The sequence below is a fragment of the Phalacrocorax aristotelis genome, chromosome 3, assembly GCF_949628215.1.
Source record: "Phalacrocorax aristotelis chromosome 3, bGulAri2.1, whole genome shotgun sequence".
Classification (NCBI taxonomy): domain Eukaryota; kingdom Metazoa; phylum Chordata; class Aves; order Suliformes; family Phalacrocoracidae; genus Phalacrocorax; species Phalacrocorax aristotelis.
In genome coordinates, this window is record NC_134278.1 from 41,450,529 (window position 1) to 41,466,277 (window position 15,749).

The 15,749-nt window shown below is 40.0% G+C and overlaps 1 protein-coding gene across 2 annotated transcripts in view; it reads right to left on the reverse strand.

Moving 5' to 3' along the window:
* MDN1 (midasin AAA ATPase 1) overlaps positions 1–15,749 on the reverse strand; it is a 106,469-nt gene that overhangs the window by 55,769 nt on the left and 34,951 nt on the right. For both annotated transcript variants that reach the window (XM_075087277.1, XM_075087276.1), the window contains exons 30-42: positions 15,020–15,158; positions 14,794–14,924; positions 10,133–10,277; positions 8,845–8,974; positions 8,049–8,282; positions 7,088–7,285; positions 5,416–5,624; positions 4,754–4,876; positions 2,968–3,165; positions 2,769–2,876; positions 1,476–1,664; positions 375–464; positions 2–262 (exon numbers count right to left, since the gene is read on the reverse strand). In XM_075087277.1, coding sequence (XP_074943378.1) covers positions 2–262; positions 375–464; positions 1,476–1,664; positions 2,769–2,876; positions 2,968–3,165; positions 4,754–4,876; positions 5,416–5,624; positions 7,088–7,285; positions 8,049–8,282; positions 8,845–8,974; positions 10,133–10,277; positions 14,794–14,924; positions 15,020–15,158 — 2,155 coding nt within the window. The remainder of the gene's footprint in view (position 1; positions 263–374; positions 465–1,475; positions 1,665–2,768; positions 2,877–2,967; positions 3,166–4,753; positions 4,877–5,415; positions 5,625–7,087; positions 7,286–8,048; positions 8,283–8,844; positions 8,975–10,132; positions 10,278–14,793; positions 14,925–15,019; positions 15,159–15,749) is intronic.

Below are 15,749 nucleotides of genomic sequence, written 5' to 3' on the forward strand. Positions count from 1 at the left end.
CCTGTTCAAATCCACCCAGGAGTTCTGTTGTATCCATTGCGCTGTTCATTGCCATGATTTTCAGTCGATGGCCAGTCAGATGGGCCAGCAGCTCAACAAGACTGGTTTTGCCAACAGCTGCCGGACCCACCAGGATTACCATCCAGCTCATGTGCACACATTTCATTATAGACTCAAGGGACTGCAGTGAATGATGAAGAAGTGAGAGGCTTCTGCCAGGACGAGGAATATAGTTGCCACGAGAAAGAACTGAATAACCGATCTGGAAGGGATGAGAGGCACATGGGTGAGTACTCAAAGAGGCAAATGGGAGCTCAGCTGTGCAAGTTGCTTCCTTCTCCCTCCACTCACAAAACCTCTTGTCAACAGCTTACCTGAACATTATATGGAGTGATGTGAAACTCTCTGGTACCTGTGTACACATCAGCCTCCTGGCCAAAAATGTCTCTAAATATAGATATAACCTAAAACAGTTGAAAGAGCAAAAAAGACTTATCAGTCTTAATTATCAATTGTTCTGAAGATTTACTTCAAAAGTGGCCTTCCTGCTCAGCTCCACAGCCATGTCACAGTAACTTACAATTTAATCACAAGCGTCATTGCATTCAAAGTGCAGCAAGCAATTAAAGTCAGTGTGAACTGCCCGCAGCAACCCCTTCATTAACCATGCTCTCCTGTAACTTGAAATACTCTAAGTAATATTTCTCTTCAACAAAATACTGGGAAAGAAGTCACTCCATAAATAAGCTCTTTGATAACACACAAAAATACAATAATACTACAGGAAGGGGAAAGTAAACCCATGAGAAAAATATCCAGTCACATACAGTCAGTAACTTCAGTCTTACAATCTGATTGACTTATAGTTTAACACCATTTAAATGCTGTGAAATTAAACAAAAGCAAAGGATTTCTGGGCAAGAGAGGGATAAGTAGGTGGAAAAGGTGGAATAACAACTGCAGTGAGTGTGTTTTATTAAAGGAACATTAAGCAAAGAGTTTAACAGAGCAAGGGGAGCCATTTGGCAGGCAGCTGAAAGAAGAGACAGATAAACAAGTCAATAAAAAAATCCAAGCCAGGACATTTTAAAAATGCTGTCAGGAAAGGGCAGAATTACAGGAAATTATTTTTGCTTCCTGTACCGACACAAATGCTTTTTAACCATAACTTTAAGAAACTCTCCATATCTCAGTGCTATTTCTCTTCTCTGCTCCCTGGGTTGTCTTTCCTCACAAGTACACATGCAACCCATGTTATTCTACTTGCCTTCATTTACACCAGCTTTCTGCTTTTATACTAGTAATTACATTGATATTTTAAATGACAAGGGGAGCAGGTTAAACCTCAAAAGCCCAAACAAACCTGTTTTTCTTTTGTAAGAGGCAATGCCTATGAATGAATTGCAAGGCACCTTCAAATTTACACTTGGATTTCTGACAATCTGAAGAGCAAGGAAGGAGAACACATGGCTCACCTTTTCTTTGTCTTCCCTGGTTCTCATTCTTTCTCCGTATACCAAAAACACATGCTGACCTGGATCATAACATCCTGGTGACTGGTCAACAAGCATAAGCTGGCACCAGCGGAAAAGATCACGTAAGTTGAATTCCCAGGGTCCTCCTTTCTGTCCCCACTTTTTCTCAGCCATTACTTCTTTGTCAATCTGGAAAAAGTAGCAATAAAAAACAAAAAATCCACCCATGTGCTGGTCTTCAAATATTTTTTTTAAAAAATAAGCCAAACTTCTGCCTTTGACACTGCTTACAAGACAGAGGACAATAGAAAGAGCAAGCTGTATTCACTTTTCTGAAGATGTCAGGAACTGAAGCTTGCTTTGGTTTGTCTTTCCTCTACTAATTCTCTAACACTCAGCTCAATTTTCATTTTTACTCTTGCACTCTATAAATGAGTATTCAGTAAGATGCTGCCACAGAAGATTTTACATAGGACACAGAATACGATTTTCTCGTATTATCACTGCACTTTTTTTTGTTTCATGACATGAAGATTAAATACAATTTCAGAAGCATGACCATAAATAAAATTCTTACTGTGAATTTTATATCCTGCACTTTGTGCAAAATAGCAGCATCTAACCAACTTAGTAGCTATTTTGTGACTGTCTTGCAATTAATGCTTCTTGAAAACCTTTTATATTAGCAAAATTTTAGATCTGAGCATCTCTGAATCCCTTGCCATAGACAAAGCCTATCAGGAAAGGTTTTCCTTTTATTGATCTCTCAGTGTTCCAGAAGAATGCCACATATCCTTACAAGCTTTTGCTTCTGTAAAGGTGAGATGCTGCTTTCACTAACAACATCTCATAAAAAAGAGCAGATTAAAAATTCAGAACAGAAACAGAAATACAAGTCGCCGTTCTTGTTAAGATACGGCTCATTTTGTTTGTGCTTCAAGAATAATCCACATGTGTGGAAAACCATTATTTTCTCAACTCACTTCACCAAGCTGCCAAACCATAATTTTCCACCTTTTGTAGACCAAAACCTTTTTTACATATATCTATTTTATCTTCTGTGAAAAACAATGCCTCTTCAGTTATCAGCCAAGCATCTGATGGTAGTGGTACAAGAATTCAGGTGGGTTTTAGTGGCGTTCTTTACTTTCTTCTGCATATACTTCCATTCCTCATTTCTACCCATGCACTTCTCAATAAAAAAGCTTGGAAATGTAACATTAGACTACATTTTTTTAACCTTACTGCAATTCTGCCTACTTCTACACGTAAGAAATTAAAATATACATTTACCTTGTTATTGAAAGCAACCATTTTAGCAATAATGCTTTTATCAATAGCAGGAAACAGTGTATTCCCAATAAACTCCATATCTTCTGCTGACAGTGGATCAACATACACCTGTAGAATCAAGAGCATGCCAAGTGTTGACAGTCAGAAAATTACAAGACAGGATCACGACCTTTGATTTAAACCAAACAAATAAGCTTGCCTGTGTGAATCTATTAAGAAAGGACTTGGGCAGACCCTTTCTTCCACCTCCTTGTCTGTATGGATTCTGGCATCCAAAAATCTTAGTCGTCTTGTGCTGTACGTGAAAATTCATTCCCAATTCTGGAACATAAATCTCTGCTCTGTGGTCAAAGCATGCGTTTAGCCCCTCTAATACAGACTGAGAAGCCAGATTCAACTGAGGAAATAAATAAGGATACAATATTAATGCTCCATAAAACACTTTTGCATAATCTCTAGTTTATCAGTCTGGGATACACAGAAGGTAAAACACAATTTACTTGCTGTTCTAGCACTGTCATGTGTTATTACCTCCTAGCTAGACTATTATAGTATAATAGCTAGACTATTATACTAGAGCAACAAAAACTTGCTATTTGTACTGTTGTCATGGTCTTAGCTGGGATAAAGTTAAGTTTCTTCACTGTAGCTGGCACAGTGCTGTGCTTTGGACTTAGTATGAGAATAGTGTTGATAACACACTGACATTTTAGTTGTTGCTACACAGTGTTTATACTAGTCAAAGACTTCTTCAGTTTCCCATACTCTGCCGGATGCACAAGAAGCCAGGGTGGGAGAGGGCACAACTAAGAGCAGATTCAAACTGGCCAAAGGGATATTCCATATCATGTGACATCATGCCCAGCATACTGAGGGAAGCGGGGCGGGGGGGGGGGTAGGAGACATAGCTTGGAGTCAGCCAGTGGTGAGCAGTTGCATCACTGGTTGGATTTTTTTTTCCTCCTCCTGAGGTTTTATCTTTCTCTCTCATTATTTTGTTTTTCACTATGTTACTAGTATTATTATTGTTATTACTGTTTTAATTATTAAACTGTTCTCAACTCATGAGTTTTCTTACTTTGGCCCTTCTGATTCTCTCCCCTATCCCACAGGGGTGGAGGGAGGGAGTGGGCAGGCAGCTGTGTTGCTGACTGGGGCTAACAACCATTTTCACCATGATAACAAAACGATTCTCCATTGTAAAATCTGCATGTTCAAGATGTTTCTTCTGAACTTATGTTCATACATTTGTGACGTTAAGTGTTTTGTTTGTTTGCTTGTTTTTTAAATGAAGGCAGTCTGGGTTACAGAAATATCATTGCTGTTTAAAGTGGTATATTTCACAATAGGAAAAAAAAGGTATACAAACAATCTAAAGAATTTAAGATTGTGTGCTCTGCAATAATTAGGACGCATGTTGCCAAGAAGTGAGCTCTGTGCACATGTATGCTTGAAAGCACTTGCTACATGGTACACGAACAAACCTGCGGTGGCAGAATAGCTTACACTGGCAAAATGGAACTCTTCATCTCAGTTAAATCAGTACCCACCACAGTGTATTAGTCCCAGCAAAATGCCTTCAATTTCAGTGAAATTATTTGCATATAAGGGCATATGTACCCAACTTCTGTTGACATTCTTCAAAAAAAACCTTTCGAATCTAAAATCAAATCTATCCTTGCTTTTCTGCAATAATTTAGGCTGGGATTCAATCCCTGTTCTCTTGTCTAGAAGCGGTCTAATCAAAGCTAGTCTTTTACACTCCCTCTGTGGAGGGCCAATGGGCAGAGGGGCTTAGTAGAGGGAGATTAATTTTCTCTTAATTGGAATGATCACTTTCACTGTGGCACTAGATGCACATAACTAAAAATAAGCAAAATTTGCTTCAATCATCAACCCTCGAAGGTATTTATCTTACATGCCAAATCATCACTTTTGACCTTCCAGAACATTCCATTTTATTTATGACCCAAACTTGAATTTACCTCATCTAATACAATCCAGTGTCCAGCCTTTAATGCTGCTAGTAGTGGTCCATCACGCCAGGCAAATTCTCCTCCCTTTCCACCTTCAACAGGCAAGTCTGTCCCAAACAAGTCTGTCACATCCTTTGGGAGTACAAAGGGGCGGGGGGGAGGGAAGGAGGCAGAAGTTACAAAACTCCACAAAAGTTCATAAACAGCCTATATTAACTTTACTTCACATTTTCTACCTTCCCTTTAAATAGAGCTAAAATGTAGGTATTAAAAAAACTTCAGTAATTGGAAAAGATGCTGAAAGCTTTTACATGATAGGACTCCAGGGGCCAGCTACTGTATCTGACAACAACAAAAAGACCCGAACTGGAACAGAAAAGCTAAAAAGCCTTAAAGCTGTTTTCAAGTAGCTTCGCAGAAGCCAAGAAAAACACAGTAGACAAAGATACACACGCCTTCGCTTGAAAAGAACAGAAAAATCTGGGAATTAGCATTCGCTCACAGAAGCTCGTGGCTCTTTCTGGTTCCCCCTTCCCATTTAGTTTTATCTTGAGACCAAGAAGGAAAAACTGACATTTCAGACTCAGCGCCAAAGTTAAAAAGAACTACGCTTTTTAAGTTAAACAAATACCTCCCCCCGCCATAAACACCGAGTTACAAGAACATTCTACCGTTTGCTCAGACAGGTTTATTCGCACAAGGCAGTTTCCTGAGGCTTTTGCCAGTGCAGCAACTAGGCTGGTCTTGCCCACTCCTGGTGACCCCTCCAACAAAATCGGTTTGCTAAGCTGTAGGGCTCTTAACAGTCTCTGTGCGTTCACTGCTGTAGTCCCAGCACTTAGAGCATAATCTGTAATGCTGTTCCTCTGGAGAATAGGGCCTAGAACAAAGGAAAGATAAATGGGAAACCAATTAAACTGGAATGTTTATGCTGGAGCTGGTGACCGTGTGCTTCTGAACAAGATCATTCTGCCTGTTAACTGCTGATCTCATTACAGCAAGCAATGGAGATCAAGCCTGTATCACATTCTCAGAGACCAGGCACATACACTTTCCGATTGTGAGACACAACTGTGTGGCAGCTCATCTCCGCACATTTATGTTGAATTTTGCAAAAAGCATATGAAAATGCAATGTAATCTGCCATGAAACTTCAACACTTCCTGGTTCATGACCCAAAATAGACCTCTATCACTGAAAAATTATAAATCTGTCCTTGCGCTTCAGACATGTGGACCTAAAACTCAAAAGCAGCTTTTGAAAGTTTGGCACTGGAGGATACAATTTAGTCATGTTCATAACCAACATATTAATCTGTTCCTACACTGCCAGTTCTGTGAAGGAAGAGTGCTTTACTCAAAGTGCACTACTAGGCACATATTTTCTTCACGGCTATTATGACATACAGTGAGGAGAGTACAGAGCTTGTCTGCCAAACTCCAGCCAGTAAAGCTCACTGGGACATCACTCCCCATATTCTGTAATGCAGCACCGCTCAGGTATACAAGGTATTAATCACCAATTTTTCTTACACATCTTGATATCTGTTCAGTATGAAAGATATCCTTCCGTCTGTGATCAAATTAGCAGCGGGAAACCAAACAATTTACAAAAAAGCGTTACCTTGTACAATTTTATGTGTGACTAACACGATGCACAAATATCAAGGTGTTCAAATATGAATGATTAATATAGTATTAGGAACACATTTTTCCATGTACTAAAAACTAACCAGCTGAAAAAGAAAGCTCACAGTCATCACTTTTTAGTCCCATCACTGTATTTTAAGGGTAGAAAGCAGTATTTTGGTAGTTCTGTTTGCATTAATTTGTCACATGAGGAACTGAAATGCAGGGACTAAATAATTTTGCAAAAATTGCAGTGAATGTTTGAGAGGCTACAGCAAGGCAGGGCATTAGCCTCCATTCTGTTTAGCATTGTTCCCAGGACCCCTCCTCCCCATGCTTTACGAAAGGGCGAGGATCAACTGTAGCTTTAGTTAGTGGAAGTCCGCAGACATTCTGACCATGCAAATTGACAGAAAATTACAACTCAAATTTAAAGAATCTTTGTTACACCAAAAAAGTCGACTAAAATTAGGCCATTAACCCATAATTTTAAAAAGTCAAAGAAAGGAATTAACAGATGTGTCATCTTAATAAATGTGATCAAGTTGCAATCAACACACTTGGAGGCAGAAAAGGCATTTTTCTAAGGCTTGAGAACAAACTATAAGTTGTTCTGTAATGGTTCAGGTATCCTACTTAGATTTACTGATTAACAGAACTGTTGGGAATAAAAACCACAGAATAAATGTCCACCCACTCCCACAAAGTCTCTTGCCTCTCGGAATAAAAAAGGGGTGGATTCCCATAAAGTTGTCCATCCATACAAACTCTTTCTCCTTTGTTCTGTCATAAATCTTTAGTTCATTCTTCTGATAATCAGTCAGCTCAAGGAATTGACTCATTTTCTCACATAAGAATGTCAGGCATTTTTCACGAGCTAATAAAGCCCTGTCAGCTGAGCAGGATGTTGTACCTGTAATTAGAAAAGTTAAGCATGCTTCACAAACACAACTAGGCACGTTCATCTTATAACTAAGAAACTCAATTCCTTCACAGATGCCATTTTTATGCAGTGTTCTGTTTCAGGCTTGTATTTTGCGTTAGTGTTTTTGCTTGCTAGTGCTTCCAGTACTATTTACCATGGACAAATTGTCTTGTGAGCAACAGAATTAAGGACACCTTATTTCCAAAACCCTTTCTTCTACCATCACTGTCATCCTCATCCCTTGCCATAGTTCCCCCAGGCCTTCTTTCCCTGCATTTCTTGTAGCTTCTCACTTTTTCCCCACTCTCACATCTCTTATTTATCAGCTGGGCTAGTGGCCAAACATGCAGGCACATTCTGGGCTACGCACATGATACAGGCTAGCACACACAGATGCTGACATGTGGGGTGAGAGAGAGAGAGAGTAAAAAATATGTGGTCATGTAACTAAGGACCATATCAGCTCAGAAGACTCAATGAAAAGCACAGGCTTTCTTAATTTGTGTGCTAGCCTTTGTAATATTATTACTACTACCTCTAATTTACTTAAGCTTGCTATATTATTCAAACTCTTGCTTTTGAAACACAAAAAAGGCATATGAAGTACAAGATATTGTTAAATGGAAGTAAAACCTTCTCCCAGAAGAGTTCCATGCTGCCTCAAAGCATTTTGTTTGCATTCTACTGAAAAATATTAATACAAATATACACCTTCATATTTTCTGCTACCAAACCAGCAGTGAAGACTTACCTGATCCTATTCCATCAATGTATACCAAACATGCAGCATGGATGAAAGACATCATTGGAGAAACGTAAAGAAGGCTATGGTCCCTGGCAGAATGTGACTCTTCATCCTCTACCATGACATTCATAAAATTAACCCATGACAAGACATCTCGCACACTGAGAATACACTGGCGACCAAACTCTTGATTGGTCAGCCATTCAACAAAGTCCATCATGAGCTCTGCTATTTCTGCCCCTAAAGAGAGAGTAAAAAAAAAATAATCAGTGGAGTTATCAAATAATGTTATTGGTCACACCTACTATATTGTTGTAAAATCAGCATCACTAAAGCAGGTACAGCTGTAATGCATGACCAATGTGGGTAGGTACTCTATATCCTAACAGGCAGGATAACTGAAGAGTAAGTCATGCCTATGCTATCATTACAGATCCTTTTAAATTCAAGTAACAAGACAGAACCAAGTGATTAATAATAACAGTGAAGCTACTGGCAGAAAAAGAAGTGCCAGCTCTTTCAACATCTTACACTGAAAGTAAGATTGGGCACTGATGGGCTTGGAGTAATTCAACTACCTGGATGGTGAAGTAAATACAGCCTTGATCTTACTTGTGGCTAGCCATATAACATACACAATGAGGGAAGAACAAAGTCTGAACTATTTCATAACTGTTGTCAGAAAGAGATGTACTTAAAAGAAAACGGGATAGTGGTGTAAATTCTGAGGCAAGTTTAGCAGCCTCCAAACTCTTCTTTTTTTGTTAACAATATGTGAATACCAACACAGAGGAATACCCACCTTGATGGTTCATTCCACCCAAAGACAATCCTGGATGAAGATTGTGTTTCACAATCTGTATCAAATCATCACGGCCATTGCTTTGTGGACACCATATTTCTGTAAATCTGTTGCGCAATGCAGGAGAAAGCTGTAAACAAACAGAATGATACAGCAATTTACACTGCATCATATTACTTAATGTTGCAGTTAACTGATAGCCTTTTAGCCACAGTACTTGCAAACAATGACCAAGCTAGACCTTTTCTTCTGATTTTGACTGGGCCACTTTGTAACAAAATCTTTGGGAGAACATGGATTTTAAGATTTCTAGTAGTGGCATCAATGCAGGAAACGGCTGATAAATGAGAAAGTTCAAAAGATTATGGGAAGAAACTGAGCTGGTTTGCAAGCACCAGGGCTCCATTTCATTCTAGGACATCACATATCAAACAAAAGCTATCAAAAGTAATCCCCCTTTGCTTACAGACTTGGCAAACTACAACGTGGAAATTTGCCTTCAATTACAACTCATTTCTGTAATTCCTCTCTTCCACTGGCTGAATTAGTCAAGGAAAAATCATTAGCACAAACACAATGCAGAAATAAATCCCCTTTAAACACACAGCTTTCCAATCACTTGTTTCGTACTGTAGCAACGACTTTAAATGGAGTACACATCTTATTTTGGGTAAAAGAGCTTATAGCTCTTTATTTTCAAGTCCTGGCTCCCAAAACTGCCTAAAAGTTTGGAGGTGGTTTTCTTCAGTTTTTTGGGGTTTTTTTGGGTTTTTTTTAACCTGTCTTAAGTTATATAAAGCCAAAGGTTAGAAACAAATTTTTTTTTTCATTTAATGAACATCATATCCCCAAAGACCTTTCTCATATTCAGAGAGATCATTTTATTATTCCCAAACTGCCACTTTCTGAACAGTATTAGGGAGAATGATCTATTATGCAACTTCACACTACTCCAGACTCATGTTAGAGCTGCATTTACTTGCTTCATGAGCCACATTTTCTGTACTTGAAGGATTCTACATATCAAGCCTACCTAGAGTATTTAGAGGCCTGAAGTTCTCTTTGACATTCTGCTGAGTATTGACTTATATTGTCAAAATGATAGCGCACAGAAGGGATGGAAAACAGACACATCCTAATCCTCCTTTAGAGCAATGAGGCAGATGCCTACTAGGAAGCACTGGATGCTAGAATTGGTGTGACACATTTTTGCACTGGACCCCCAATCACGTAACAGCTAATAAAACCAGAAGATGCATGTTGTACTTCTGGTGGCTTCGACATTTACCTCCTTTTTCCCAAAGTCACCTCCTGGGTTCATGGTAGCAAGGATACGAAATTTCTTTCCTGCAACTAACAGTTCTACCTCGTTATCCTCATCATCTTGACCACCTTTTTCTGCAAGTACCAATGTCTTTTCAGCTTCAAGAACACTAAAAAGAAGATTTAAAAAGATTGAATTTAAGCTTCATTTCACAATTCAAAAGGTCATTTAAAAATGAAAATCACAATAACTGGCCTGATTAAAATTTCATTGCCCCAGAATTTGTATTAAAAAAAAAAAATCTGTTCATCCTCCCTAACTGAGAACATTGCTAATTTTCTTTGGAAGGAAATGCTATCTAAACCTTGTTGATAAGGTTCAGTTCAAATGATCTATCAAAAGACTTGTCCAATAAAAGTATATATATATCACAGCGCTCTTTTGTAAAAAGCAGTAGCAATTTATATTCAAAGGAGCTAGTTAAAGGAATCTGTAAAATGAACCAGTCTTCAAGCTGACAGACTATACATCTGAGAAGTATTCTAGTAGGTTTTTGGGTTTTTTGAGTTTTTTTTTTATTTATTACCTGTACTTCAGTGTCAGTAAATACTGTAAAAGTTTGAGCTGTTAACCCTTTAGAAAGACACTGCTTAGTATCACCATCAAAACAGAGAGGTTAACTGAACTTTATGAAAGAATGAGAGCTGCACCAATACAATGTCAAAAAGCCCAGCTTGTAACAGACAGGCTTTGGATATAGGGGAAAAAAATAGCTGCTAATCATCTCAATATAATGGGCAATCATAGAATCGTTTAGGTTGGAAGTGACCCTTAAGATCACCAAGTCCAACCATTAACCTGGTACTGCCAACTCCAACTCCGCCACTAAGCACCACATCTACAGGTCTTTTACATACCTCCAGGGATGGTGACTCAGCCACTTCACTGGGCAGCCTGTTCCCATGTTTTACAACCCTTTCAGGGAAGAAATCTTTGCTAATATCCAATCTAAACTTCCCCTGGCTCAACTTGAGGCCATCTCCTCTTGTCCTATTGCTTGTTACTTGGGAGAAGAGACTGACGCCCACCTCACTACAACCGCCTTTCAGGTAGTTGTAGAGAGCAATAAGGTCTCCCTTCAGCCCCCTTTTCTCCAGGCTAAATAACCCCAGTTCCCTCATCCACTCCTCATAAGACTTGTGTTCTAAATGGAATGACTAAAATGAGGGATACTTCTGCAAGCAGACAATGAAATTAAATTTCTGCTATATGAATTTTTACACACACACACACACACAAAGAGGGAAATAATTACATTTTGTTTCCTGATTTGATAAGACGCATCATTTTCAAGAGCTCACTGACAGGCTGAAAATATTAATATTGCAGATAGTAAACTGGAGATTTTTAAAGTTATGATGTCATAGGAATCACTGAAACGGTGGGACAACTCACATGACTGGAGGATCCCAATGGATGGCTGCAGGCCGTTTCATGAAGGCAGGCAAGGAAGAATAGAAGGAGTCGAGCTCTGTGTTAAGGAGAGCCTTGAATGTATTGGAAGTCAGCTACGGTGGTTGTGCAAGCCCTGTCAAATGCCTCAGGGTAAAGATCAGAGGGGTTGTCTCCAAAGGGGGCCTTACAGTAGAGATCTGCTACCGACCTCCAAACCAAGACAATAAGGCCAACAAAGCAATAAGTAAGTCACTTAAGTAAGCTTTGGGTCAACAGAAGCTGGTTCTTATGGGTGATTTCAAATACCCAGACATTTGTTGGAAGAACAATACAGCAGCTCACAAGACATCTATCAAGTTCCTGGAATGCTTCCTCATACATAGGTTAGCTATGCCATCCAGGAATGAGGTACTGATGGACTCGCTACTCACAAACCAGGAAAACCTGCTTTCTGGGATCTCTTAGGGATAGCCTTGGCTGAAGTGATCACAATATTGTGGAGTTTGGGATCCTGCTGAGCATGCTGAAGGTTAGTACTAATGCAAAAGTTTTAGATTTTAGAAGAGCAAACTTCATCTCACTCAGAGCTCAGCTGGGAGGGATTCTGTGGGAAGCTTCCATGGAGGATAAAGGAGCTAGCAAGTGCTGTGAGTTTTTCAAGAACACTCCTAAAAGCACAAAAACAGTTCATCCCCTCTACAGTTAAGGGAAGTAGGCAGAGCTAGAGACTCCCGTGGCTTAACTCTAAGCTTCTGAGTCTGCTCAAAACCAAAAGAAGCGTGACAGACGGAAAACCAGACGAAAAGCTGTTGAGAACTACAAGGGCATTGGCAGGGCATGCAGAGACACAGTTAGAAAAGCAAAAGTTCACCTCGAATTGAAATTGGCCAGAGATGTCAAAAACTACAAAAAAGGGTTCTTCAGGTACATAACCAACAACCACAAACAGAAGGAAAACATCGGCTTGCTGTTTAACAGGAGAGGTGCATTAGTCACCAACACCACCGGAAAGCCAGAGATTCTCAACGCTTTCTTCACCTCTCCCTTTACCAGCACTGTTGGGCCCCAGGCCTTGGGAACAAAAATCCAGGCTGATGCAAACACAGACCCACCGTCAGCAAAAGAAGAGTTGGTATGCGAACTACTACAGGAGCTTGATCCCTACAAATCGATGGAGCCTGACAATATCCACCCAAGGGTGTTCAAAGAGCTGGCTAACATCATTGCGAGGCTGCTCTCCATAATCTTTGAGAGGTCATGGAGATTGGGGGACATCCCAGAAAACTGGAAGAACACTAATGTCACCCCCATCTACAAGAAGGGCTTAAAGGAGGATCCAAGAAATTACAGGCCCATCAGTCTTACTTCAGTCCCTAGGAAACTTATGGAATGAATCCTCCTGGGGGCTATCACAAATTAAATGAAGCACATGTTTGGAAAAAAGCCAGCATGGATTCACGAAGGGCAAATCGTGCTTGACAAACCTGATCACCGTCTATAACAAAGTAACCTCTTGGTCAATGTGTGGCTAACAGCAAACATTGTCTACCTGTATTTCTCCAAGGTTTTCAATACAGTTTCCCACAGCCCCCTCCCAAAGAAACTGATGCATTACAGTCTAGATAAGTGGTCTGTGCAGCAGGAGGGGAACTGGTGGTTGGGCCACACCCAGAGGGTGTGGTAAATAGTTCCTTTTCAAGCTGGCAACCTGTCACAAGGAGGGTCCCTCCAGGGATTGATATTGGGCCCAATGCTGTTTAATATCTTTATAAGTGATAGGATGATGGGATCAAGCGTACTCTGATGAAGTTTGCCGATGATACCAAACTGAGTTGGGAAGCAGTACTTCAAAAGGGAGAGCCACCCTGCAGAAAGACCTGTATTGGCTTGAAGAGCGGGCTAACAAGAACTTTATGAAGCTTAAAGACAAATGTAAGGTCTTGCATCTGGGAGTGCAGGACAGGCTGGGATCTACCCAGCTGGGGAGCAGCTCTGTGTAAAGAGGCCTGGGGGCCCTGGTAGACAACGAGCTCAATATGAGTAAACAGCATGCTGCTGTGGCAAAGAAAGCTACCAGGAATGCTGGGTTGCATCAACAAGGGCATCACGAGCAGAGCTAAAGAAGTAATTATTCCACTCAGTGCTTGGCAGTCCACACCTGGAATACTGTTTTCAGTTTTGGTCCCCACTATACAAAAAAGATGTGGACAGGCTGGAAAGGGTCCAGAGAAGGGCCACAGGGATGATCAAAGGACTGGTAAGCCTGCCATATGAGGAAATGGTAAGAGAACTGGGTTAGAGAAAGGAAGGCTTAGGGGACACCTTATCACAATGTTCCAGTATTTAAAGGGTGGCTACAAAGACGACAGACTCTTTTCACAAGGAGTCACATGGAAAAGATGAATAATGGGTACGAGTTACTCCTGAGGAGATTCCGATTGGACACAAGAGGAAAATATCCCAGGGGCTGATTGGTTGGACCAGATGATCCTTGATGTCCCTTCTAACCTGGTATTCTATGATTTTATGATTTTACTTGTAGATTTATTTTCCAACTTGTTTCACACTGTAAACTGTCTTTAGATACTGTATAAACTGTTTCAACTAAACTACAGTTTGTTCTTAATTTCTTCATCCAGGGACATGAGCTATTGAATAAAGCAAATCCTCTCATCATCTTATTTTTGACCATGAAACAAATACAGCAATTTGAGCGCAGATCAGTCTGTAGCAGTATTACAAAGCCAAATGGAAAGTGATGGCACTAACCGAAGCATTCAAATCCAACATAAATCAGTGTACCAACACATGTCAAGCAAAAGTATACATATCTGTTTTTCAGTCAAAGAACCTCTTATTTTTCCAGGTAAGTTAAGATATCAAGACTTAGGGAAGACAAGATCTTGTCTTACCTTACTACCTTTCCCCTAGATGTAATTAGAATTTCAAACAGCAAAAACTGTCTAAGACTTACTAGCATTAAAACTAGCACCTCTGTCAGATGGATGATGATTAGAAAAACAAAGCAAACTGGCACAGAATTTGAAATATGATCAGAGCTAGAGTTATTTGGGTCATTCATTCTTTCAGCAAGAACTACATAATTAAGCTAGCAGCTCACCCAGGCCAGGAAACAAGTGTGACTGAAAGAAGCTAGATTTACCCTGCTCATATTTTTACAATCAATAGACACATTGAGGATACTTAATACTAACACATTTAAGACATACCTATTAAGTCGCTCTAGTACAGAATCATCAGCTAAAGAAATCTCATCAAGGAGAAAAAAACCCTCCTCTTTCATTGCTAAAACAAGAGGTCCATCACACCACTCAAAGAGTCTAGAACCATCAGATTCCTCCTAAGAAATGGAAAACAAAGTGAAAAGTCATTAATAATGGCTACCTTTTGCTTCCACGGTCACACTATCCAAACTACTATTGATGCAAGACAAACCTGGTCTTTTGACCTCTGTCTGACTGGTCGCAGTCCTCCCAGGAAGTCTGAAGTCTCCATATGCAAGTGGCAATTCACTGAGTATAGCTTCTGATTTGATAATGCTGCAAAAATCTGACAAATGGTAGTTTTACCACACCTGCAACAAAGTAATTTAATTGAAAGTGAAGAATGACAAAAGAAAACCCCAAACAGCTCACTTTGGATAGGATTCATTAAAGAGCTATGTGGCAAAGGCCCAGCATGCAAACTTCCTCCTGCTCCTTTCCTTGAAAGGAATGTATGCAAAGTGAAACCATTTTCGGCACAACAACTGTTGCTGACTTGCACAAGATGCCTTTAATTAAATTTAAATCAATATCTGCACTGAGGGATTTCTGCAGGTTCAAAGTAAAATTTATTTCAGCCTGCCCCTGCAGTTATTCAACTAGCCTAACATTTCACTGAACTGGAGATGCTACGTGTCTAGACCAAGCCTAAGTCTGAGCGAATAAACTGCTGAGTACCTAGCGTTCTCATTTATTACCTAAATATTTTTACTTCTCTCTTTTCTTGCATTTTTCTTTCCCTTCTCTCTTACGAAAGTTTACTGTCCAAATATATAACCAGCACAGGAGCATACAGCACTGACCTCCACAACCTCCTTTACAGCGTACGAGGCGGGGGGGGGGGGGGGGGGGGGGGGAAATAGTAGTAGCAAGGCTATATTCAAGCTCTTAAAACATGGAAA